Source organism: Salvia splendens, chromosome 13 (genome assembly GCF_004379255.2).
Source record: "Salvia splendens isolate huo1 chromosome 13, SspV2, whole genome shotgun sequence".
NCBI classification, from domain to species: Eukaryota; Viridiplantae; Streptophyta; class Magnoliopsida; order Lamiales; family Lamiaceae; genus Salvia; species Salvia splendens.
The window spans coordinates 31,253,393-31,280,090 of NC_056044.1; the positions used below are offsets into that span (position 1 = coordinate 31,253,393).

General features: G+C 41.7%; 4 protein-coding genes and 1 pseudogene across 4 annotated transcripts; 1 reads left to right on the plus strand and 4 right to left on the minus strand.

Annotated features, from left to right (window-relative positions):
- Nucleotides 1-1,360: 1,360 nt before the first annotated feature.
- Nucleotides 1,361-3,352, minus strand: LOC121760171 (phosphoglucan phosphatase LSF2, chloroplastic-like). The gene is made up of 4 exons (XM_042155792.1): nt 3,051-3,352; nt 2,143-2,348; nt 1,884-2,054; nt 1,361-1,801 (listed from the first exon to the last, which is right to left on the minus strand). The coding sequence occupies exons 1-4, from the start codon at nt 3,307-3,309 to the stop codon at nt 1,598-1,600; spliced, it is 840 nt and encodes a 279-aa protein (XP_042011726.1). The 5' UTR covers nt 3,310-3,352; the 3' UTR covers nt 1,361-1,597.
- A 10,460-nt stretch (nt 3,353-13,812) lies between these two features.
- On the plus strand, nt 13,813-14,808 carry LOC121760880 (annotated as a pseudogene).
- Nucleotides 14,809-16,569: 1,761 nt separating this feature from the next.
- Nucleotides 16,570-19,455, minus strand: LOC121762312 (pentatricopeptide repeat-containing protein At1g10270-like). The gene is made up of 2 exons (XM_042158145.1): nt 19,409-19,455; nt 16,570-19,226 (listed from the first exon to the last, which is right to left on the minus strand). Exon 2 carries the CDS (start codon nt 19,156-19,158, stop codon nt 16,858-16,860), a length of 2,301 nt encoding a protein of 766 aa, XP_042014079.1. The 5' UTR covers nt 19,159-19,226; nt 19,409-19,455; the 3' UTR covers nt 16,570-16,857.
- Nucleotides 19,456-19,609: 154 nt separating this feature from the next.
- Nucleotides 19,610-21,133, minus strand: LOC121762314 (CBL-interacting protein kinase 18-like). Its single transcript, XM_042158146.1, has one exon. It carries the CDS (start codon nt 21,018-21,020, stop codon nt 19,728-19,730), a length of 1,293 nt encoding a protein of 430 aa, XP_042014080.1. The 5' UTR covers nt 21,021-21,133; the 3' UTR covers nt 19,610-19,727.
- Nucleotides 21,134-22,363: 1,230 nt separating this feature from the next.
- On the minus strand, nt 22,364-26,634 carry LOC121762410 (5-amino-6-(5-phospho-D-ribitylamino)uracil phosphatase, chloroplastic-like). The gene is made up of 11 exons (XM_042158287.1): nt 26,491-26,634; nt 26,264-26,401; nt 25,860-25,928; nt 25,633-25,734; nt 25,454-25,508; nt 24,517-24,590; nt 23,842-23,925; nt 23,623-23,763; nt 23,115-23,180; nt 22,867-22,976; nt 22,364-22,740 (listed from the first exon to the last, which is right to left on the minus strand). Exons 1-11 carry the CDS (start codon nt 26,584-26,586, stop codon nt 22,572-22,574), a joined length of 1,104 nt encoding a protein of 367 aa, XP_042014221.1. The 5' UTR covers nt 26,587-26,634; the 3' UTR covers nt 22,364-22,571.
- Nucleotides 26,635-26,698: the final 64 nt, after the last annotated feature.

The window sequence follows — 26,698 nt, forward strand, 5'->3', positions numbered from 1 at the left end:
CTTAATAGATTTAATACTCAATCTTAATTTTATTAATACAAAACATTATTGAATCTATAATTTATATTTATAAAATTAATAAATCAATTAATTGCTTGAGTTCTTAGAGCATCAAAATGAAGATTTGAAGTTTATTTATTTTATTAATGGACAAAATGTTAGGGAACAACAACCATAGAAATAATCACATGTTCCAAACACATCTATTTTATATTTTAAATTTATATATTAAATATTTTCTCATATGCTTTATAAAATATTAGAGTTCTTAGTTCAATTCATTATGGTGAAATAAATTAATATTTTATTAACTCATTTATTATTTACTATTTTTTAAAATAAAAAATTTGAGTTATTATCACCATAATGTTCAATTTCAAAGTCATACATATTAAAAAATTAAAATAGTTACTTATTTTATAGCACAATTAAAAAAACAAGTCATATTATGTAAAACTAACAATATTATAATCTCAAAATAAACAATATCATATCTAAAAAAGAATATACAGTGACAAATTGTACTTTCAAACACATACCAACAAATTAAAACTACCAAATAACATAAAAATTAAAATACAAACTAACTAATAGTATATAAAAAGTATAAAAAATAGAAAGAAAATCAAACTTATACAAAGCACATTACTAATATAATTAAGTTATAAAAATAATATAGTAATAAAATATACTAGCTTCCTAATACTACTACTTCAAAAATATAAAAATCTGCCTAATATTTGTAAAAATAAAGTCTAATCTAATGCACAAATGCAAACGGAATGTTACAATTTAGTTAAAATCTATACGGATATATATCTAATTTGATTTGGTAGGTATAATCCAATTAGGGTATATTAGTCCATATTTAAATTAATCTTATGTCAAAGAGACATAAGGGTATTATGGCTTGGAGACATTATGTCTCTAAATCACTACCCTTAAACATTTTACATATCTGTACTTTCACATAATAATTGTTTTTAAATGTTTGGTGTCAAAGAAAGCATTTTAACTAGCAAACTAACTTATACTACTACCATTTAAATAATCTTTCAACCAATAATACCAGACTTGGTGACAACAACGAATCGGACCCACTATGAATAAATAATTTATTATATAAATCCTGGTTTATTAATATTAGTAATTAATTATCAATATGATAATTCTTCTTTATGACTTAGGTGGCATGTGAATATACTCATTAAAATTGGGAAAAACGGATATACAAATATTTATTCTTTATGCCTTGTTATAGTCATTATTATGCAAAGAAACGAATCATACTACTAGAGATAGTGAACAGAAATTGAATAACACAATCAGTGAGTATTTGCTACAACAAATATGTCTCTGCTGTAAATAAAAGTCTCACTGTATTGCTTTTATGGAAAATGTATTTATAAAGTGTGAAAAATAAAGAGAACATAGCCATAGGTTCAAACTCAGCATCCTTAAATCTGCAGAATTGCTGTAAAACAAGATTTAAAATCTGCAGAAAGAGCAAAGGTGTGTATACCATTTTCACATGGCATGTCTATAATATACTAGTGTTACGTCTCAGTGCAATCTTCCGCTGGATAACTGACAACTCTCAAGTTCCACGAAGTGCACGAACACGATCCTGGATCAGTTGTCTTTCCCAGTCTGCAATGTCCTCAAAAGCATATTCAGGTAAACTATCGAGAGGCTCCTTCCAAGGGTCGTTCTTGGCAAGATCATACGTTGCTCCACGAATAGCCCGTCTGTTAGGTCCACATGGCCTCTTTGAAGTCAGCGCCTTGTATGCTGTGTCTAGCTGCTCCAAAGGCACGCGAACGAATCAATCAGAAACTGCTCCAGAAAACATATACAATAAAAGGTGTAGAATTCGTACTTACATCCATATTGCAGAACCAGAACATGTATGCAATTGCAACGGCCGGTGCCCTTCCCAAACCAGCAGTGCAGTGAACATATGCTCTTCCTTTACCCTCTGAAATTGCCCATTCCAACGAGGACACGGCTTTTGGTAATCCATTTCTTAAGGAATCTGGATCAAAATCTTTTGCCTGAAATCATGCAACACACTACATTATTCATCTCAACATAAACGAAGAGGCTTGAAAGAAGACGAGCAAAAAAACCAGATGAGCTTACAGGCCTTCTCATGTGCCGGATTCCAACTTCTTCACATCTTTTTATAATAGATGGAAGGTCAATTCCCCAGTATGCAACATCACTATCCTGCTGCAAGTTGAGAATATATGCCACATTCTCTTCCTCCCTCAGATGATCGATGTCTTCAACCTTTTGAGGTTGGGATCCAACAATAAGATCCTCAGTTATCAGAGTATAATTCATGCCTAAAGCCATAACACTTCCAATCAGCTTCTACACATCTTAGCGTTATAAACAAAATCGAAACACATTGCTCCGTTTAACAAGACACCAAGATTCTACAGTGCCATCAAACAAAACAGTATGCATGAAGTATCCAACCTCAAACCTCATTCTTGAACCAAACACACAATAGTGCTCAATGTAACACAGTTTTGCACATAGTAAAACAATAAACAAAGAAACCACCTAGAAGAGTGCAGAACCCCTTGCCATTTTATTCTGTCTATCAAAATTAGTCTACTTCTACTAATGACGTGAGTCCCACTATCCACTAACGCTACTTCATTTACTTTCCCATCCCCAAAGTCTCTATTTTTCGAGGAAAGAAGAGTATAATAGTCAGTTGACATCATTTAGATCCACTTTTCTAGCATCATGTCATGTGATTTAAGTCAATTAAGCCCAGAAAACTATGAGTAAAAGCTACTTTACGATCTATTATAACAGAATAGTTGAAAAAGAGTAAAACTTGCCAACACAAACAAACCACTTTGCCCCACCAGATTCTCATATGTTTCTTGTTTTTGAATAGGAGATAGTTCAGCTAAAGAAAACCCCTAAAATGAAATCCAATTGGAACAAAACAGCTAAAAACGGAAGCAAAATAGCAAAATCACACACGCGCGTTCAAGATTCCTCTTTTTTCAAGAATTAATGTGACTGACCGAATTCGTGATGATATTCGTAAGGGTTCATCATCAGCTTCTTCATGGCGATGTTGTACTCATCCGTTTTAGTCGAAAACCCTTGCGTCGCTCCAACCTCATTCTCGGGAAACTTGCAACAAATCTTGGGAGATTTGAAGGAATCCTTTGCGATTTGCTTTGGAGAAGAAGAGAAGAAGACGGCAGTTTTCTGCAATTGGGAAGGAGGTGAAAGCAGCGGTGAAGAGAAGGTGAATGGGGTGCTGCCAACAGCTTCCATTTTTCTCTTCTTCTCTCTCTCAAAAGATTGCTGTCAATTTTTAGTTTTTTGTAAGTGATGAATCGGCGAATTTTTGATGGTGATGAATGCTGGTAGAGAATAAAGATCACGACACAATGAATTTACGTGGTTCGATTTACTGAGGTAAATCTACGTCCACGGGAAGAAAAGAGGGCAGAGTTGTATTGCTTGATCTGTTTCTCTACAGCTTACAATACAGACTTGCTATTTTATATTTGATCTCTAGAGAGCGAGAGAGTCTCCCTATCTATCTGATCTAGGTTCTATTTATACAAAGGACCAAGATCGTGGCATGCAGCACCATTTACTAGGTAGTGGATGTCGTGGAGATCGTGGCGATCTTGCATGGGTCCACTATCCTGCATGAGTTAATGACTGCTTGACACCACTAAATAGATCGTGGGTGTAGTGGAGGTGGAAATCCTGCATGAGTCCACTATCTCCTAGTTCGGTCGAATACTGAGACCGAACTGCTGAATTATTGCCGAGCAGCTTTTGCCGATCTGAGAGTAGAGCTTGATGCCGACCTGAGAGCAGAGTTTGATTGGTTGGCTTTTACCGAGCTGTAGGCTGGGGCCGAACTCTTTGGTTGTGCCGAACTGAACTCTTTAGTCATGCCGGACTGATACTCTTTAGTCATGCCGAACTGATACTCTTTCTTGGGCTTTAGGCTGATGGGCTTTACTGCTGTTGGGCTTGTTTAGTACGTACTCCATCACTACCCCCCCGGAAAGCGAAGTGAATCACTTCGGCATTCTGGATAAAGGTACGGGGTAAGTGGATGTTTGTCCTCGGTCTGATGAAGTGAACTCTTCTTTGACCGGACTTGGTTTGTGTCCTAATTTGGCGAGTTTTATCGCTCGGATCGGACTTTCCGTTGTCCTAATTTGGGGATCGGACTTTCCCTTGTCCTAATTCGGCGAGTTTTATCGCGTGGATCGGACTTTCCCTTGTCCTAATTCAGGCAAGTTTTATCGCGTGAATCGGACTTTTGTTGCAGTTCGTTTCAGACGAAGTGCTTGATTTTTAAGCCGAATTGTGGTCTTGTATCCTCTTTAGAAGCTTGGACTTCACAATCGTTGGCTTATTGCAGTTCGTTTCAGACGAAGTGCTTGTTTCTTAAGCGGAATTGTGGTCTTGTATCCTCTTTAGAAGCTTTGACTCACAATCGTTGGCTTATTGCAGCTCATTTTAGACGAACTGCTTGTTTAAGCTGAATTGTGGTCTTGTATCCTCTTTAGAAGCTTTGACTCACAATCGTTGGCTTATTGCAGCTCGTTTTAGACGAACTGCTTGTTTAAGCTGAATTGTGGTCTTGTATCCTCTTTAGAAGCTTTGACTCACAATCGTTGGCTTGTATATGTTCTAAGAAGGGGATCAGCCTTCGAAGAACAAGATACCTCAGTAACATTTGTAAGAGACGACACGCACAGAGACAGACAAAACACACATAGACAAAACGCACATAGACAAAACGCACATAGACAAACAAAGACCAAGCAAACCAAAGAAAGCACATTGATCGAACAGGACTCAAGACTGACTGACCGGACTGTCTCTTACAAATGGAACTTCTTGAGGTTGGAAATGTGCCATGTTCGGGGTACCTGTTCTCCTGACATGTAAGCCAATTTGTAAGACCCTTTGCCGAGGACTTCTGACACCCGATACGGACCTTCCCATGTGGGTTCGAGCTTGCCCAGCTTTTCTGCTCGGCTTACTTCGTTGTTTCTCAAGATGAGATCTCCCACTTGAAATTGCAGCTTCTTCACCCTTTGGTTGTAATACCGGGCTACTTGCTCCTTGTACTTGGCTGCTTTTATGCATGCCAATTCTCTTCTTTCTTCGGCAAGATCTAGCTCGGCTCTCAGTCCGTCGTCATTCATTTCTGCCGAGAAATTTAGAGTTCGGGGACTGGGTATGCCGATCTCCACCGGAATCACGGCTTCAGTGCCGTACGCAAGACTGTACGGAGTTTCACCGTTGGAGGTTGTGGGTGTAGTTCGGTAGGACCATAGGACTTGAGGGAGATTTTCTACCCATTGTCCTTTGGCTTGTTCTAACCGAGCTTTTAACCCTTTCACCAGGATACGATTTGTTACCTCCGTTTGTCCGTTTGCTTGTGGATGAGAGACCGAAGTGAACCGCTGTTGAATATTCAGCTCTTGGCACCAATTCTTGAACGTCTTGTCGGTGAACTGAGTCCCGTTATCCGAGATGAGGATGTGGGGTATGCCAAATCGGCACACTATGTTCTTCCAGACGAAGTCCAATGCCTTTGAGCTCGTTATCGTAGCTAATGGTTCAGCCTCCACCCACTTCGTGAAGAGTCCACGGCAACGATAAGGAATTTCATTTGCCGAGGAGCTTGAGGAAGTGGTCCCACTATGTCTATGCCCCATTGCATGAAAGGCCAAGGGCTTTGCATAGTGTATAGATCGGTCTGCGGCATCCTTGGGACATTTGCATGAATTTGGCACTTCGTACACTTCTTGACGAGCTGCACTGCCTCTTGTACCATGGTTGGCCAATAATATCCCCATCTCAGAACTTTTTTAGCTAAAGCTCTGGCTCCGATGTGGCTACCGCACGATCCTTCATGAACTTCTCTGAGGATGTAGTCCGTCTCTTCTGGTCCTACGCACCGCAATAACGGCTGGAGGTAAGACTTTCTAAAGAGGACTCCTTCATGAAGTTCGTATCGAAGTGCTCGGCACGTGATCTTCCGAGCTTCTCTCTTATCCTCGGGCAATTGTACTTGATCCAGATACTGCAAGATCGGCGTCATCCAGTTCGGCGAGCTGGATACTGAATGTACCTCGGCTTCATCAATGCTTCGATGCATTAATTCTTCCGCCTTTGAGCTCGGATCTGAGGCCAACTTACTTAAGGTATCTGCTCGGCTATTTTCCGCTCTGGGAATGCGGATTATCCGAAAATAGGAGAAACTTCGGCTGATGCTTTGCGCTTTGTCCAAATACTTCTTCATTCTCTCGTCACGAGCTTCACTTGTACCCAACATGTGATTTACTATGACTTGTGAATCACAATGGACTTTGAGAGATTTGACGAGCAGACTTTGCGCTAACTGGAGTCCGGCCAGGAGGGCTTCGTATTCGGCTTCGTTATTAGTAGTTGGGAATAAGAAACGAAGTGAATAAGTTACCTCGTGTCCGTCGGGAGCGATAAGTAGAATACCAGCTCCACTTCCCGTTTTATTCGAAGCTCCATCTACGAATCCACTCCAGCAGTCCGGCGGCTCTTCTTCGGATTCCAAGGGCTGTGCTAGTTCGGCATTGGCAGAATTTTTCTGTTCGGCAATGACAGGGATTGCTTGATCGAACTTGGCCTCTGCAAGAAAATCTGCCAAGGCTTGTCCCTTGATGGCTTTTCGAGGTAGGTACTCGATTGAGTGTTCTCCCAGCTCTATGGCCCATTTGGCGATTCTGCCTGATGCTTCTGGCTTGGTCAAAACTTGCCGAAGAGGCAGATCGGTTAAGACGCATACCTTGTGAGCATAGAAGTATGGCCGCAGTCTCCTTGCTGCATTTACTAACGCCAGAGCAATTTTTTCCAGAGGTTGATACCTTGTTTCTGGACCTCTTAATGCTCGGCTTGTAAAGTAGATGGGAAACTGCTTTGGGCCTTCTTCTCGTACAAGCACCGCGCTAATGGTTTGATCGGATGCCGCTAAGTATAAGAAAATCACTTCGGCATCTGTTGGAGCAGAGAGAATTGGAAGCTTGGCTAAATAACTTTTGAGCTCGTCAAAAGCCTTTTTCTGCTCGGCTCCCCACTCAAACTTTGGTGCCTTTTTTAACACTTTGAAGAACGGTAGTTGCTTTTCGGCTGCTTGGGAAAGGAATCTATTCAATGCGGCTAGACATCCAGTTAGTCTTTGCACATCGTGTATGGATTTCGGCATCGCCATGTTCTGAATAACTTGAACTTTTGATGGATTTGCCTTGAGTCCGTCCTTTGAAACCCAACAACCCAGAAATTTTCCCGAATCTACCAAAAAGGTACATTTTTGGGGGTTGAGTTTGAGGTTGGCTTTTCGGAGCACGTCGAGAGTGGATTTGAGGTTGTCTTCGTACTCCGAAGTGCTTTTGCTTTTGACAACTATGTCGTCGACATACACTTCAACCTGCTTTCCGATTAGGTGCCGAAAAAGCTTGTCTACCATCCTTTGATAAGTGGCTCCGGCATTCTTTAAACCGAATGGCATCTTTTTATAAGCGAAAATGCCGAAATCGGTAATGAAAGCTGTTTTCGGAGCGTCACTCTCATCCATCAACACTTGGTGATATCCTTTGTATAAATCAAGAAAACAGAAAATTTCGAAGCCGATCAAAGCTTCTACTTTTTTATCTATATTCGGAAGGGGATAACAATCTTTAGGACAGTGCTTGTTTAGATCGGTAAAATCTATGCACATCCGCCATCCTCCTTCTTTTTTCTTGATCATCACAGGATTGGCCACCCAAGAAGGATATTTCACCTCGAATAGTACATCCGCTTTTAGTAATTGGCGGACTTCGTCATGGATGACTTGGCTTCTTTCTGCCGCAAAGAGTCTTTGCTTCTGTTTTACTGGCCGGATTGAAGGATCAATATTTAACCGATGAGTGATTACCTCGGGGGGCACTCCGGTTATGTCCAACGGAGACCATGCAAAGACATCTTTGTACTCCTTGAGGAGCTGAATGGTCTTTTCCCGGAGTAGAGGCGTTCCTGCGAAGCCGATCTTGACCGTTCTGGATGGATCATCTTCGTATAACTGAACGGTCATTGAGTTCGGCTCTGAAGTGACTTCGGTCATCTCGCTTGCCTTTGACTCCGGTTGCTGTGATTGCTATGCTTGATGGTGCCGAACTGATTGCTCGGCACTTTTAAGCGCAATCTGCAGACATTCTTTTGCTCTCTTTTGATCACCTCGGATGACCGCTATCCCACCTTTAGTGGGGATCTTGATGGTGAGGTGATAAGTAGAGCAAACGGCCCGAACTGTGTTGAGCCAGTCTCTCCCCAGGATGATGTTGTACGGGGACCGAGCTTTCACCACAAAGAACTCGATCATCGTATTGGAGCTTGTAGGCGCTTTTCCCACCGTGATCGGAAGGCTGATAATACCTTCAGGGCGGGTGTCCTCCTGGGCGAAACTTTTCAGAGGAAGTGGAGCCGGACTGAGCCGAGCTGGATCCACTTCCATTTTATCGAAACATTCTTTAAAAAGAATGCTGACTGACGCTCCTGTATCCACAAATACTCTGTGGATCAGTTTGTTTGCCACTCCGGCTTGAATGACAATAGCGTCTTGGTGAGGAGAGATGGCTGGGACGGGATCGGCATCTGAAAATGTAATCACTTCGTCTTTCTTCAGCCTTTTATGTGTTGGCTCCTCTTGATTGGAACCTCTGCGTTCTGCTTTTAGGGACGACTTAGTCTTCCCGGCAGGGAGAGCATCAATAGTCTGGATTACTCCATCATATTGCGGCTCGTCGTCGTCTTCGGGATCCTCATGCCTTTTCGGATCCTGAGGATTGCAGTTCGCACCTCTCTGCCTTTTGTTCTTTTTCGGCTGCTTGCTTTGGTATTTTTTTAACGTTCCTGTTTTCACAAGAACATCAATACCTGCAGCCAAATTTCGGCACTCCTCGGTATCGTGACCGTGGGTTTGATGGAAGGAGCAATATTGATCCTGAGGTCGCCGCGCGGCTGATTTCGTCATCCGCTTTGGTCTTTCGAACATATCGGAATGTAGTTCGAAAATTTCCGCTCTTGACTTGTTCAGCGGTACGAACTGAGCGGGCGGCTTCTCGGGATTGAGACGGGGGTCCCAATCTGTCTTGCACCGGAGCCCTTTGAATTCTTTCAAATGGAGTCCGGCGAGGATGCCCCCGATCGCTATGATCGGGCTTCCTTCTGTCTTCTCGGGACGATGAGCTGTCTAACGACCGTTTGCGACGGTCTGCCTCATCGGCCCGGGAGTACTGGTCCACAATGTCCCACATTTCCTGAGCTGTCTGCGGACCGCACTCAACGAGCTTCCTGTAGAGAGCTCCGGGCAGGATTCCATTTTGGAATGCCGAGATGACAAGCAGATCGTTGAGATCGTCTACTTGCAGGCATTCCTTGTGGAATCTTGTCATAAAGTCGCTGATTTTTTCGTCGCGACCTTGACGAATGGAAAGCAGCTGAGCCGAAGTGATTCGGACTTCCGCTTTCTGAAAGAACCTCCTATGGAATGCATCCATTAGATCTCGGTAAGATCTAATGCTGCCTTGGGGGAGGCTATCGAACCATCTTCTTGCGTTCCCGATGAGCAGCTCGGGAAACAGCTTGCACATGTGGACCTCGTTGAGACCCTGGTTCGCCATGTTATATTGATAGCGTCCCAAGAAATCATGAGGATCCACGAGTCCGTCATAGGTTATCGACGGAGTTCGGTAGTTCCGCGGCAAAGGAGTTCGGGTGATATCCTCCGAGAACGGAGTCTTTAATGCTCCGTACATGGCGAACCCGACATCTCTTCGGTACGGAGGAGATGGAGTTCTCCTGTGGTTCCGGTACCGAGGAGGAATAGGAACATGTCGGGGTTGAGGATTCTTTCTCCTGGAAGACACGTCACTACTGCGGTAGTGACTTTCATGTCTGGATGAGGAGGGAGAATCCGCCGTTGTCTTCTCCGGCTGTTGGCTCTTCTGCAGGAAGGTTAAGAACTCCTCCTGCTTCTCGGCCAAGAACAGCTTGACAGCTTCATTTAAATCGGGCTGCTGGGAAGACTCGGTGCGATCTCTCTTGGAGTGGCTTGTTCCTTCTTCGTGAGAACCGGAGGTAGATGTCTCCCGAGGCCGTTTTTCAGACCTGCGAGCTGGACTAGCTTCCTCACGGTTATCACGAACGGTATTATGGGTGTTATGTGATCTGGTATGCATTTTTTTTTTTTTGGGTGGAAAAAGGGTCAAAAATTCGCTTTATCACAAATTTGGTTCTCTGTTTCCCACAGACGGCGCCAGTGATGAATCCGCGAATTTCTGATGGTGATGAATGCTGGTAGAGAATAAAGATCACGACACAATGAATTTACGTGGTTCGATTTACTGAGGTAAATCTACGTCCACGGGAAGAAAAGAGGGCAGAGTTGTATTGCTTGATCTGTTTCTCTACAGCTTACAATACAGACTTGCTATTTTATATTTGATCTCTAGAGAGCGAGAGAGTCTCCCTATCTATCTGATCTAGGTTCTATTTATACAAAGGACCAAGATCGTGGCATGCAGCACCATTTACTAGGTAGTGGATGTCGTGGAGATCGTGGCGATCTTGCATGGGTCCACTATCCTGCATGAGTTAATGACTGCTTGACACCACTAAATAGATCGTGGGTGTAGTGGAGGTGGAAATCCTGCATGAGTCCACTATCTCCTAGTTCGGTCGAATACTGAGACCGAACTGCTGAATTATTGCCGAGCAGCTTTTGCCGATCTGAGAGTAGAGCTTGATGCCGACCTGAGAGCAGAGTTTGATTGGTTGGCTTTTACCGAGCTGTAGGCTGGGGCCGAACTCTTTGGTTGTGCCGAACTGAACTCTTTAGTCATGCCGGACTGATACTCTTTAGTCATGCCGAACTGATACTCTTTCTTGGGCTTTAGGCTGATGGGCTTTACTGCTGTTGGGCTTGTTTAGTACGTACTCCATCAGTAATCAGATTTTTTTCGTTATTTATAGCTTTCTTCAACCACTTTTTTTTCCTCCTGCAGTGTAGGATTTTTATTTTTATTTTTTATTTGTCACAAGTGACGTGAAAAACGTGAAATTTATATTTAAGGGTATATACAAATGCATATTCTATTGTGAGACGTCATTCTAATCAAATAAATTCATAAAAAAAACATATCATTGCACTAATAGGTGATTTATCTGTTGGGGATTACTATACTATTTATCTTTAAAACATAGCTAATTTCGACTAGTATTATATAACGATGACGACTATGTATTCTCAAGGGCTAATAGTTGAAAAATTGACCCATAATTGATCGGCTATTAGGACATCCACAGTGGGGTATTGTAGCCATGCGGATGATGGCACATCCATCGTCCGCGCCCTATGCTTCGTCCGCAGACGATAGGGCTTCGACCACACATCGTCCGCGGTATCGTCCGCCCCACTGCGGGTCACGCGGACGATACAATGCGTTTTTTTTAATTCTTCAAAATTTATTATATATATACCCCCAACTTCACTCTTCCATTCACTCCACTCTTCCATTCTCATTCTTCCATTACCCAAGTCCGAATAGTCTGATGTTCAGTGGTGGTGCACGGTGGCCGGGTACAGACCCTGATGAATACCGACCCTTTGACTCCAACACCCAGTATGATCCCGATTTCAATACGGATTCGTACGGGCTGTCAGACATGGAGCCGTCTCTCAGCTGTGCCCGCGCCCACGTCCCACCCCGCCGCTGCCGCCGCCGCCTCGGGCTCCGCCACCAAGAAGAAGCGGAACAGGCAAAGGGCCCAGAAGTTGCCGTCTCCGGAGAAGAATGAAGAGTTCGCCCCAGGGAGGACGAACTACAACCCGGATGAAACCATCGTCTTGGTTAGGTTAGGTGTTGGATTGATATTTCAGAGGACCCGGTGTTTGCCAACAACCAAAAGCAAATCGCGTATTGGGAGCGCATCGCTGATCGCTACAACGAGGCCAAGACGGCGGCCGCCTACAAGCGCCATATGGAGCAGGTCCGCAAGCACTGGGATCAGGTGAAGAAGCAGGTCAATTTGTTCTCGGTGGAGTACGAGAAGTGCTTGAGGGAGCAGGGCAGCAGCGAGAGTTTGACTGATGTTCGCGATAAAGCGCTTGCGTCGTACATTTCATTGTACGGCGATTTCAAGCATTACAACTCCTGGCTCATCTTGAAGGATAAGCAAAAGTTCCAAGGAGGGATTATGCCCCTATCGGCTGCGGCGAAGAGGACGAAGAACACCGCCGTCAGTGATTATACGAGCAGCGACAGCGGCGCACCGATGTCCTCCCGGCGTCCCATTGGCGTCAAGGCTGCCAAGAACAAGGGCAAGGCGAAGGCATCCTTACAGGCCACGGCCCCGAACCCGGCCCCGGCCCCGACTTCGGGTGCGGGACATGCCTACGCGGAGTTGGTGGCGGCCGCCAACTGGAGGATGTTGTTGGACACGCACCACGCCATCATGCAGTGCGAGGACCCGGGCAAAACCGAATACCTCAAGTGGATGATCGATGATTTGCGCCGCAAGCTGGGAATGAAGGATTAGTAATGTAGGATTTAGTGAACTTGTTTTTTATTTATAACTCTTGTAAAAAAAAAATTAATTAGTAATGTAGGATTTGCCTTTAATCATAGTATTTTTTTTATAATTTTGCATGACATATTTGAAAACATAAAAAATTAATTAACAAAATAGTAGTGAAAAAGGGCGAACTTTAGGGCGTCCCACTGCAGGTGGAAGGGTAGGAGGATAGAATGCTGATGTGGCGGAGCATAGGGCACCCTATAGGGCGAACTTTAGAGTGCCCCATCATGGATTCTCTTATTCATTTATCGAAAAATTAGTTGGGTCACTAACATCAGTCACTAAGTCTTGTGATGGTTAATCATTTGTTCGGTTAATAGTCGAACTAATTAGTCGATTAAAAAATTAATAACCAAACTAATTAGTTGATTATTCGATTAAAGAATTAACTCAAATCCCTAACCGTAGTAGCTTGTATTGAAAGTTGGGTCGGATTATTTTCATATGGAAGCTCTATCTCATTATGTTCAAATGGATATTAGGTCAACTATATCCCATTGACATCAATGTACAGATAAATAATGACTAAAAGAGGGAACTAAATTTTAATGATGGATCAAACAACAGTCCTAGGAGAAAAGAGGAGATGAATTAAATGATGAATCAAATAAAGTCATATGAGAAAAAAGTCATAGGGCAAAAGTGGGGATGAATTTGGTTTGGACGGTAAAGAAGAATCACAATAAATACCAATGCTATGTTCATTATTAACAATTCATTTTTTTACATAAAATTTTTATTTAAATCATACTTTTTGATTAACTGCTTGATACATTTAGCATTGTTCTATATTATGATGATATATTTCAGATGATTATTTTATAATTAGCGAATATATAATGACGAAAAGTACAAAAGTCACAAAAAATTCCATCAAAATTTTAATTGTGTAGAACAATTGAAAAATATACAAAAATTATGATTAAATCAACAAGTTTTAAATGTTGAGATTGACGAGAAGAGGATCAAAAATTATAATTTAAGTAATAACACGAGTAATACTTCAATGAATTTTGTTTTCCTTTTTTTTATCACTTTTATGTACTCAAATTTAAATTAAAATTCAGCCAGCTAGCAAATAGTAGCTATAAAAAAGATATGCAATATAAAGGGTTTCAAGATCCTCCCAAAAACCAACACTCAACAATGGAATTCGAATCCGGCCCACCACCACCGCCGCCTTCCTCCGCGGCGCAGTCCCGAATCAGCCGCCTCAACGCCTATGTCGCCAAATCCCGCGTCGGGAAGCACTTCAATCTCACCGAGCGCCGCACCTCCTTCACCACCGAGCTCCGCGTCGGCACCGCCACGTTCATCACCATGGCCTACATCCTCGCCGTCAACGCCGCCATCCTCTCCGACTCCGGCGGCACCTGCTCCATCTCCGACTGCACCCCCCTCGGCCCCAACCCCCCCCGACGCCTCCTGCAAATTCCACCCAATCAACCCTGGCTACGCCGCCTGCCTCGACAAAACCCGCAAAGACCTCATCGTCGCCACGGCCGCCTCCTCCCTCATCGGCTCCGCCATCATGGGCCTCTTCGCCAACCTCCCCCTCGCCTTGGCCCCCGGCATTGGCGCCAACGCCTACTTCTCCTACACCGTCGTCGGCTTCCATGGCGTTCGTGTCGGACGCGGCGGCGACCGTGGTTGGGTCTGTGCTGGGGACGTCGCCGGTGACGGCGTTAGTGGAGTCGTCGGCGGGGATAAGGGAGGGGGGGAGGACGGGGTTGACGGCGCTGACGGTGGCGGGGTACTTCATGGTGGCGTTCTTCTTCACGCCGCTGCTGGCGTCGATACCGGCGTGGGCGGTGCGGCCGCCGCTGATAGTGGTGGGGGCGATGATGATGAGGGCGGCGGCGGAGGTGGAGTGGGGGGATATGGGGCAGGCCATTCCGGCGTTCGTGACGTTGATGTTGATGCCGTTGACATATTCGATTCCCTATGGTTTGATCGGAGGGATTGGGACTTATATAGTGTTGCATTTGTGGGATTGGATTTGGGAATTCTTGCAAAGATTTGGGGGCGGAAAGGCAAATACCAATAATGCCGGGGTTAAGAGCATCCACAATGGCGCCTAGCGCACCGCCTAGCCGAGCCCCGGCGCTAGGCTGTGCGCTCGGCGAACCATTGCAACCGCCTAGCGGTTTTCCGAAAAAAAATCGCCTAGCGCTAGGCGATATATGGGCGCTCGGCGCCATTGCAGGGTCCGGATCGCCGAGCGCATCACCCAGCCGATTTTAAAATTTTTTTTATTTAATGTTATTATTATGAAATTTATTCTTGGTTGTTTCTCTTTTATAGAGACATCCTTGAATGTTTTATGTTCCACTTTCGATGTGGGACAAAATCATTCTTGGTTGTTTCTCTTTTATAGAGACATCCTTGAATGTTTTATGTTCCACTTTCGATGTGGGACAAACTCATTCTTGGTTGTTTCTCTTTTATAAAGACATCCTTGAAAGTTTTATGTTCCACTTTCGATGTGAGACAAAATCATTATTGGTTGTTTTCTCTTTTATAGAGACATCCTTGAATGTTTTATGTTCCACTTTTGATGTGAGAAAAACTCATTCTTGGTTGTTTCTCTTTTATAGAGACATCCTTGAATATTTTATGTTTCAATTTCGATGTGGGACTAAATCATTCTTGGTTGTTTCTTTTTTATAGAGACATCCTTGAATGTTTTATGTTCCACTTTCGATGTGGGACAAAATCATTCTTGGTTGTTTCTCTTTTATAGAGACATCCTTGAATGTTTTATGTTCCACTTTCGATGTGGGACAAAATCATTCTTGGTTGTTTCTCTTTTATAGAGACATCCTTGAATATTTTATGTTCCACTTTTGATGTGAGACAAAATCATTCTTGGTTGTTTCTCTTTTATAGAGACATCCTTGAATATTTTATGTTCCACTTTTGATGTGAGACAAAATCATTCTTGGTTGTTTCTCTTTTATAGAGACATCCTTGAATATTTTATGTTCCACTTTATCTGGGACAAACTCATTCTTAGTTGTGTTTTTTTAATTAATGTACTTTTTAAAATTTTAATATTATTATTGAGTTTTTCCGTATCTGTGTCGTAAATTTAATTCCGTATTTTGTGTGATTGTCAATTATTATTTATTTTATATAATTAGGAGTGATGTGGCTAGGCTATGGCTAGACTATTGCTGGGCTATTTGCTTGTCTTGATGATGTGGCAGGTAGTCTGATAAATGTTGTTTGATTGAATAGATAATATTGATGTGTAATATTAGGATATTGCTTAAAATTAGTCTTGCTCTGCTTTTGATAAAAATAATCTGATTTGTCAACCTCAATTTATGGTAGATGAACACAAATTTATCACCATTGAATAAAAATCTCCAAGAGGCAAATAGTTATTACAAAGAACGAACATAGTACTTATTTAATTTAAAAGTCCAAAAAATATCACTTGGTGAAGTTGAAAAAGTTCTTTCTTTGCTATTTTTCCCATTTCTGATCTGTATTTCAAATCTAACAATTTGGTCAACTAAGTATTACAGGCTCAATTAAAGGTCCCTAGCTGCCAAAAAGAAAATCCTCAAGAAAATTTCTAGCAGAATTAAGAAATGAGATGAGTAATAACAAAAAATGAGTAATTGAAACAGACTTGGGTTCTCATAGTAATAACCAAATGAAATGAGGTACTATAATAACAAGCCTCAAATATTTACCAAACTAAATATAAAAATCATAGAGTGAAGTCCAGCTTTAAATGAAATTAACACATAACTTGAAACTTGCAATCTCATCTTTCATTTTATTATGCTTCTTATCTCATCAACCTTGAAGTTCCCGGTTGTTTTATGGAATTTCAAGCAGCAAGATTATGTAGCAATGTTTCACATTGAAAAGAATAAAGTAGAACAAACATGACTACAATACCCAATATATTGATAAAATTATTGTCATCAGTCACAAACCCTTTAATTCTTATACTGAAGAGTTTCAGCTCAGAAATATACTCAAGAACATGGAGCTAGAATCATCTTTCACCTATAATAAGCTACACAAAAGTGACTCTAACAAAAATTTCTCAAGATCATGCTCTTGTCAATTTGCAGTCTCCATGGAGCCAAAATAGCCTGCTCAAACAGAACAGTAATAAATACCTTTAAATACTTGAAAACAATCGAATTGAATCCAATCATCCAGTTTAAGTTAAGCTCCATTTCTCCCTGCCGCATAGCGGTACTCAACTTCCTGCTCTGGCATTGGATGTGAATGTGCCATCTCCTGCATCGTTTGAGGCTGACTTCCATGTCGTGCAAACTGATTCGCATAACCTTGTTGTGTATGCTGATTTGGATAACCTTGTTGTGTATGCTGATTTGGATAACCTTGTTGTGTATGCTGAGTTGGATAACCTTGTTGTGCATTCTGATTTGCATAACCCTGTTCTGTATGCTGATTCCCGTAACTCTGTTGAGCATACTGATTCCCAGAAGTCTGTTGTGTATTCTGATTCCCAGAAGTCTGTTGTGTATACTGATTCCCGGAAGTCTGTCGTGTATACTGATTTGCAGAAGTCTGTTGAGTATACTGAATTGCAGAAGTCTGTTGAGCATACTTATTTGCATTAGACATCTGCAGAGGATTAGCTGCTTGCCAAGGCAATGCCGGTGGTCTTCCCCCTTGTTCCGCCATTGCAGGGGGCCTTTCTGCACTTGATGGACCTCGTGGTCCTTGATAAGGACTCTGGTGTGTAAAGTTGAAAATATTCTCAATTTCCACCCGCCGACCTAGTCCATCAAAAACACCCAAGACGAATTCCTTCAGCAAAGGCGTAGTTCCAATTCCCTGCGTCATCATCTCTCTCAGCAGATTGGGAGTGGCATCAAAATTACCTTCCTGAACAAGGCCCCTTATCACAATATCATAGGTCATGACATCCGGCTTTGGTTCTCTCTCTGTCATTTTCGACAGAATTGGTAAACAATCAGAAGCTTTTCCCTTCTCAATTATGAAGGCAAACCACTTATTCACGTAAGGAGGGATAATCCTCAAACCCGACTCAGCCATCTCCGTGAACTTCCGAATCACCGTCTCGACCCTGTCTACCTTAATGTACGCATCAATCAACGTCTTAAATGTATTAACATCAGGGACTAATGACTTCTCCAACAGCTGCTTATAGTACTGATCTGCTTCATCCATCATCTCAAGCTCACAGAGTCTCGTAATCATATTGTTATAGCCAGCCACATCCATATAAAAAGGCTTCGACTTGGCTCCCTTACCCGTCCTCTTGAAAACATCCTTCGCCTTTTCAACATCCCCTTCCTTAAAGCACTCATTAACCATCATACTGATAGTATCCGAATTCACTGCTTGGAAAGTAGGCGGCGTGTGATCATCCAACATGCCATGAAACAACTCCCAAGCTTCATCCTTTTTCCCGTGCTTCAATAGCGTCTCCAGCAACACATTTCGCGTAGCAGGCACCATCCTATACTCCCTAGCCATTAAATCCCGGTAAGACTCCATCGCCTCCTTCGCCCTTCCCTGGCTAAAGAACCAATCCATGAACGTCGCATTCACCACCCCATCATACACCGTACACCGCTCCTTCAACTCATCAAAGAACTCATTAGCCTTCTCTAAATTCCCCAAATTCAAGAAACCTAGAATCACATTGTTGTAAACCAGAGAGTCTGCGCCGTTGCCCTTGTGCAACATCTCGCGAAGCGAAGCCACAGCGTCATCCATCCGCCCGGCGACGACCAGCCCCTTCGTCAGGTGGCGATAGGTAACAGCCGAGGGGCAAAAGGGAGCGCTTTCTAGAATCTCTTTACAGACTTCCAGCGCCAAATCGACCTCTTTCGATTCACAGTGAGACGCAATTAGGTAATTATAGGAAATAATGCTGGGCACAATACTCGCCTGGCGGAAGAAGTAGTGGAAGAGGGCTTTGGCGTCGTCGTAGCGCTTGGCGCGGCACATCGCGGCGACAATGGCGTTGCAGGTGAAGACGGTGGGGCGGACGCGCTGGAAAACGGCTTGGCGGGCGACGTAGGAGGCGGAGTCGAGATCGGCGGCGCGGATGAGAGACTGGACGCGGTTGTGGAGGTTGAGGCGGGGGCCAACGAGAGCTGAGGTCGAATCGGGGAGGCGGCCTCTGTCGGAGGCGTCGGCGGCGGAGGGAGGAGGGGATTGAGGGTTGGGGCGGAGGGCGTAGAGAGGCGGCTCGATCCGGAGCCTGCGCTTGCGGCGGCGGCGTTCGGCGGCGGCTTCCTCTGCGGAGGAGAATCCGTAGGAGCGCTGCGAGATGAAGGAGGAATTGTCCAGGGATTGAGGCTGGGAGTGTTGAGCGGCGGCGGAGAACTGATTGGGGGTGAAATTGGTGGTAGGATACGGCGGAGGAGAGGGATTGGGGAGAGGGCTATCACTATTGGGGAATGGGTAAGGATTGGAGGAATACCGCCGGACAGAGCGCCGGAGGAAGAGGCGGAGAAGGCTCATGGCTGTGGAAATGGCGGAGGAGATTGTGTGTTGTGTATAAACCCTAATTGTACGGGAAATGGGGGAGGGTTTTAGGGGAGAGGATCCCCTGCTGTGCACAAATCACAGCAGGGCCTGCTGCCCCATACACCACCATTTTATATTATTATTTTTTTATAAAAAAAAAATAAAAATTTAATATTTTAAAATTGTTTGTGAGGGGCAGCAGGGCCCTGCTGTGATTTGTGCACAGCAGGGGATCCTCTCCCGGGTTTTAGAGGGTGTAATTAAACATACTTCCTCTCTCCATACTAAATTGAGTTTAAAAAAACTCAATTTGAAATAGTCTCAACTTAATTAGGACGGATAGACTATTATCGCATGGATGCTTGCCTAAATGCAATTGAATATTTTTTTTCTTATATTTTTAATTTCTCCATTTAATTGATTTCAAAAATTACACTATTATTCATTGATAAGCTAATTATTTGATGATATTAATTACACTCAATCCACCTTTTTACAGTTCTTACAAATTTTCAAAACAACAATCTTGAATTCAATATTGTGTTGGAAGGTATAGATATACACTAGTGATGTTCATGTTGTTGCTCTCCTAGCCAAGACCAAACTATTTCCCCAAATGAAGTTTGTCTTAGCAAATGTTGGTATTCCATCAAATCACCACTAGATTTCTTCATCTCCACCAAATGGTATGAAGGGCCAATTCCATATATCTCCACATCAATGGACAAGCCCTCTCTCTTGGTACCTTCACTAGACCTGTCGAGCTTGAACGACCCGCGCTCCTTCTTCATAAGTTTGAACCCCGACTCTCGTGCCACATCCTCAAGCTTTGACACGATGCAAGAAGCTGACCTTGTTGATGTGAACCGGACATCATCCTTCTGGTCGCGGCTCACAAACAAACTGGACAGGTCAAATCCACTTGAGAGAGATATGATGTCAAATGCATTCAGATTATCCGGTCTTGCAAGCTCTGTAGCATCATCAAGCCCTAAAGGCCTTGCAACAACGCCCGTTTCTACAGTAGTAGCCGGCTTTTCCACGCATGCCCCTGCCTTGAACCACGGATGCTCCATGATTTCTGCAGCTGAGATCCTCGTTTCGGGGTTGGGATCAAGAATCTTAGACAAGAGCCTCCTCACTTGAGGAGAGAACCAATGAGGGCATTTGTAACTACACTTGGCTATCTTTCGATACATATCCATGAGATTCGTGCAGTAGAACGGAAGATGGCCAGCGAGCATAACAAACAGAATCACCCCGCACGACCAGATGTCGGATTTGGCCCCATCGTACCCTTTCCTCGTTATAACCTCAGGAGCAACATAGGCTGGAGTCCCACACGTTGTGTGAAGCAAGCCATCTTGTCGTTTGGACTCTGCGACTGCGCTTAGACCAAAATCCGACACCTTCAAGTTCCCCTCGTCGTCCAGAAGCAGATTCTCTGGCTTCAAATCGCGGTGATAGACGCCTCTGCTGTGGCAAAACACAACAGCACCCATCAACTGCTGGAAGTATTTTCTCGCGGTTTCTTCCTTGAGTCTGCATTTGGCGATCTTCTTGAAAAGCTCGCCCCCTTTGGCATACTCCATCACAAAGTATATCTTGGTCTTGGTGGCCATCACTTCTTCGAGATGCATGATGTTCGGGTGTCTGACCAAGTTCATGACAGATATCTCGCGTTTGATCTGTTTCACGAGCCTGACTTTCATTACTTTTTGTTTATTAATACACTTAATCGCCACACCCTGTCCTGTTCCAAGATTCCTGCCATAGTAAACTTTTGCAAAAGAACCTTGACCTAACATCCTCCCCACTTCATATTTCTTCATCAATATGTTCTCCTTCGTATCCATTTTCGACAAACACGAAACTGCAACTCAGCCGTTTCGTATTTCCTCTTGTTCAAATCATCAAACACAGACAACTCAATGTTCTTGCAGTTTCATACCCAACCATTTGAGGGAAAATAAAGCTGTAATCCTCAGCAAGAACATTCATCTTTCAGCATTCCCACAGGGTTTGGATATCCTTCAAGACTAAGAAGAACATCTACATCAAATCAAAATGCTAGCATTATTTTGTGACTTCACTCTTATACACAACTTTCTTTCATAACATCCAAAATTATACATTATTCATGATATAAATCACCAAACCAATATGCAGAATCTGTAGGGTAAAATTATAAAAAATGTAAGATCTTTTGTTGACACATTGAACATAATTCCTATTTTCTTACAATACATTTGCAAAAACACATCAAATTAGACATAACTGATCACAAGGAGCACACCCTATTGAAATAATCTAAAGCAATATTCAAAAAGTTTGCAGTGAATGTAAGAAAACATAAATGGGATATTGGGAAATGCAAAAAAAATGATACCTTGATGAAGATTGAAGCAGGGAGCGCTTCGGGTCTGTTGGATCCAAAGCCACAGGAGGGAAAAAGATAGTATTGTTGAGGTGAACACATTTTTTTTGCGGTTGTTGGTACATAAATATGGATGATCAAAAACTAACTATTTAAGGAATGTATCTATGTTTGTTCATAGTAGTTTGTTGTCATAAACCTAATGAGGTCTAATTTAAATCGCAAAGTTGGGTCATTATAAACTCTTTTTAATGAGTCTTCCATTTAATTCCACAGTTTTATTATTTTTTGAGGTGTCTTTAGCTAAATAAAAGGTAAAAGGCGAAATAATTCTGAATTTTGATTAAATTCTGATAATTTTATGATTTTAAAAATCGATTGTAAAATCATGAATTTTAATGTTTTTGCTCAAAATTTGTCATCAGGTCAAATTTAGGTGACATTAGGAAAATTCTACAAGGACCAGACCACCAACATGTGTGTCCCAAATGAACAACATATTATAAATAGAAAACTCACTATATTTGAAAAAATTTATTAAAGTAGATAGTTTTTACTACTGATTTTTAAAATTGTGGATCGACAACAATTTAACAAAAATTCTTGATTTTTTTTTTCAAATTTACACTATGAATCCTTTCTTCAGTTGACAAAAAATAAACTTTTTAATTTGCTATCTTCACTTTTCCACTAATTTATTCTCTCTTATTTTATTCCATCCAGTTCGTATGGTAATTTTTTTTTTCATATTCAAAACAGAAGAGAGAGAGAGGTATATATACAAATATAGCAATAGCACTGTATATAAAAGCAACAACTAGAGGTGAAAAATCGGCCATAAACTATACATCTGAGACTGATGAAATGAGTATACACTTTGTACACAATGCAGAATATTTTTCCCTTCGCATTCAAAAAATATGAGACATTCAACGACAGAAACACATGAGATAGAGGAAGGAGAAGGATATGCAATGCTGAGCCCTTAACTACAACACATGTACAAGGGATGTCGACTAGAGGTGCCGTGTCAGTATATGGTGTCGATAGTCAGCTTCCTCTTCGGAGGTGTTTTCTCCACAACCTGTTTCTGCAAGTCCATGAAGGTCGAACCTTTGTGGGCAAACAATCTCCGCAAATTGATCACAGAAAGCTCGTTAAAGCTAGCAACGGCTAGGTCAGCTTGCCCCAGTTGATACCTGGATTAAACTGAACAGCATCAGCATGTCAAACAGAAAATGATTCTCGAGTTGCACAAAGTTATTAACATGATGCAAATTGCTGGCATATCTAAATAGCATAGAGACAATTTGTGGGTCACGTACGCTGGATGGGTGCCGATTAAAGCTACAGCCATCATGGTGCAATTATGAGCAGCTGTTATTCCCCGGGGGTCATCCTCGAATACAACACACTTGGCAGGTTTTCTGTCCAACTGCGACAATTTTAAGGTAAATAAGAGGGGTTAGAGAGCTGCGTCGCACCAGCTTAAATATTCCTGTATGGATATGTGAAGTAATTTTTGTTCTCTTATTCAGCAGAATTCCTAGCCAAAAAATGCAACTGAATGTACCTTAACAGATGCTGAAAGGAATCTATGGGCTAGGGAATCCATGCCGTCTTCCTCCGACACTACTGCCTGCAACTCCAAAACGGATACTTTTAGCTTTGAAAACCAAATAATGATCATGCATTTTAACCTAATGCATAGCAGTTCAAGAGGTCATAGAAATTTGGAGTTAGGTGTCATTTTGTCGATTTCCAGGTACAACATAAAGCCTAAAGGAAAGCATCTAAATGTGAGACTAAATCCACACTTGTCCGGATAAAAACAATACTATGATTTGAACCAGATCAAGCTACGATGTACATGAAAGATCATACACAATGTTAATCAACATTGGACAGTGGCCAAGAGAAGAATATACTGAGCACTGTCGTAAAAGAAAACTGTTAACACACATCCGTCCATAATTCGAATTTGCAAGTAAAAGCATATCTGCTAGCATCTTTGTTCCTGCGTTCACAAACACATACACATTAACATGCACACACAGTCAGAGAGAGAGAGAGAGAGAGACCTGGAAATAATTTTTCAGGCCCATCCTTTCTAAAGTGTCAACCATGTTCTTACGGTCAAGACCTGAAACAACTGCACAAGGGATGCGAGATGTAGACAGAGCATCTAACCATTCCTTTAGACCTTCCACAGGTTCTGAAAACTAAAGAGAGGATACAAGAATTAATTGAAGTATATAAGAAAAGCGAAGCACACAAATAAAAGTTATTGATCATCCTACTTTGACAAGGTTGTCATAATATAACTGAGAGAGCCTGGACTTCAGTCTATCTACATCATTGTCAGCCTGTTCCCAGCGCAATACCTAAATTTTGTCGAAGAAAGATGTCAGGACTTTAAATGGAGGAATTGAAACTTCAACAAAGTGCTATTAATCTTTTTGCATAGACAAGCTTATGAAAACCTCCTTATGATGCTTCCAATAGACAATAGAATAACCTAAAGAAGCAGGCAATGGATTATTATGCAGCATAACTATTTAATTTTCAGTCTGTAATAACTATTCATGCTTTGTAAGAACACCAAATACGAACCCCCCAACCCCCCCCCCCCCCCCCCCCCAAAAAAAAAAGAAAAGAAGATTGCTGTAAAGACTAGCTGGATAGTTCAATTTTCGACCATTTGAAGCTTTTTATTAACTTAATCATCCAAAAGAATGTTATAGAAACCTGCCAAACACCCACACATCCCCACCGTTCTCTCCTTGCATAAACAAGGGAAATGCAGACAACGAGAGAATGAATGTCTGAAATGTCTATAAACGCCAATGCATGGATTCACTGCCCTAGTCAGTATAGAGAGCATATAAAGTATAGATGTAATGATTCTTCAATACCCAGTCAAATTAGAATATTATACATACATTACGTCTTATTAAAAATCTTTAGACTCAGACCTTGCTTAGAACATGATCGGCACCAGTATAAAGCAAAAATCTTTGTATATTGTCATCATTAGGAATCTCCTTTCCTGCAAAATAAGTGTTTTTTTCTCAAATATATAAGAATGCACAAAAACCTAGTCGAGCTACATAAGGCATCATTTCCTAATAAGGGAGCATCAATCAAAGCACAGATTTTCCCAACTGGATATGCTAAATAGTTAAAACCATGAAATAAAAATGTCTTCAGTCATAACTAACCCTTGACCATCTTAGAAGCTCGGAACATTGTTTATTTGTATGCATAATTAGTAGTGAACTTACAATAACTCAAACTTAATGGAGCTCTTCTTGCCTTCGATCCATACATTAAAGAATAAATCAATAATAAACCAAAAAATAATTTTCTGCAAGCATACATCCACTGGGCTACTTTAAAAGAAACATATTTCACGTAACATCAAATAATCAGCTGTTTTTAGCAACCAAAATTATGGTCCACTGAAGCGAATGCTATAGTAGCACCAGCACTAGATATTTGTAAATCATCACGACATAGCTCAGTGAAAAAGTCAATTTCCTAGCCGATACAACAAAGAAATCATTGCTATATCCTGAATTGAAGCATATACGCAAGTTCGTTTACTATAAATGAAAAGGATACATTCTTTATTAAATTTCATTGTGGTTATTAACACAAAGCTCATGTTGGATATTCCTATATGCTAATATATCTAGTTGTTCAAGCACTTATCATGCATACATCCTAGGGAATGTTTCCAACTGTAAGTCAAGCACTCAAGTTTTTTACACTTTAGAATCTGACACTAACGACAAAATAACTAAATAAGCAACTGTTATCTCAACTACAGACCCATACTATAGGCCTGTCTTTCTAAACCTAAATCCACAACAATGAGAAATTAACCCAACCCAAGTGAAATGCCCTCACCTTCTTCGGATGCAAGTTGTTCCCAAGCACGCAATTTTAAGGCTTGAGTGTCTGCCTGTAAGAACCGATACATATTCAGTAGAAATACATCCAATCTCCATAGTTAAAACTGTACTATGTACAATAAAATGCCATTCAAGTTAGAGGTCAAACACACATGATTATAACCAAAAGATTACCACAACATCCCAAGAGAATATGAGGCCATAGGCTTCATCAGGCTTCATGGCATAACGAATTCTTTGGAGGAAACCTTCTTGCATTCTATCATTTAAAAAATCCTAGTATGACACCAACAATACAAACCCATCAATTTTCAGTAACTGATCATCTGCTTGCTGATTTCCAAGAAAAGTGAATTGTTGATAATAAGATGTGATGAAAAAATGTACACCTAACAACTTACCACATCAACTTTAAGGGGACCTTCAGGTCTAAATGTCTCAAAACCTTCACCATATTCTGCTCCAATTACCTGAAGAATTCAGCAAAATTAGTTCCCTGAGAGATTAAAAACTTCATAATCAATCGATTTTGTCAGAATAAAATCCATGAATTAATTAAAATTCTCCAAATTCTCAAAGTGAAGAAACTACAAGATACAAATTCGACAAAATAATAAAAATAAATTAAAAAATCAACAAAAAACTCAAATAAACAGCTCAAAAACCTATAATTACTAAAAATTCTCCCTCAATTCTTCAATTCATGAAGCAATAAACTGCAAAGTCGATGGAACCACGCGAACCGAGAACTAAAAAGAATAAACACTAAAAGAATTAAAGGGAAATGGAAAAGAGCAGAAATCACCTCCTCCATGAAAATCTTGTTAGGTAAATTGGGGAACCCGTCGAGCTGCCCATTTTCATCCGACCCGAAAGCGTTCGTAACCACTAGCGATTTACACCGGCGCTGCTGCTCTTCCGCTGTGCTTGAGCGATTTAATCTCTGGCAACGGCAGATTAAAAGAGGCAAATGATTAGGAAGAAACAAGTTAAAATCATAAATAGGAATTAGGGGGGAGAAGAAGAGAGTACCGAGAATGTGAGTTTGGATGAGGGGAATGGAGAGAGAGGGGAGGCGGGAGTGACAGGTAGCAGAGAACGAGTGGTGAAGCTCATCGCATTCTCCATTTTTGGAAGGCAATCGAGCTCTGGAAGAGTCGTTAAAATACAGGTGATTAATTTATTATTTTGGGCCTTATTTTGGTACTATTTCATTATCGGGCTTTTTTATTCTTTGTTT

Bases quoted from the DNA above. Each gene is read 5' to 3' on its own strand.
- LOC121760171 (XM_042155792.1), bottom strand. From the start codon at position 3,309: ATGGAAGCTGTTGGCAGCACCCCATTCACCTTCTCTTCACCGCTGCTT. The intron at 2,349-3,050 runs GTCAGTCACATT...TTATGGCTTTAG, and splicing joins CGAATATCATCACGAATTCG to GCATGAATTATACTCTGATA. The intron at 2,055-2,142 runs GTAAGCTCATCT...GCATGATTTCAG, and splicing joins TCCGGCACATGAGAAGGCCT to GCAAAAGATTTTGATCCAGA.
- LOC121762312 (XM_042158145.1), bottom strand. From the start codon at position 19,158: ATGAGCCTTCTCCGCCTCTTCCTCCGGCGCTCTGTCCGGCGGTATTCC.
- LOC121762314 (XM_042158146.1), bottom strand. From the start codon at position 21,020: ATGGATACGAAGGAGAACATATTGATGAAGAAATATGAAGTGGGGAGG.
- LOC121762410 (XM_042158287.1), bottom strand. From the start codon at position 26,586: ATGGAGAATGCGATGAGCTTCACCACTCGTTCTCTGCTACCTGTCACT. The intron at 22,977-23,114 runs GTACATTCAGTT...AAATTGTCGCAG, and splicing joins TCCTTTCAGCATCTGTTAAG to TTGGACAGAAAACCTGCCAA. The intron at 22,741-22,866 runs GTACGTGACCCA...AGTTTAATCCAG, and splicing joins TTAATCGGCACCCATCCAGC to GTATCAACTGGGGCAAGCTG.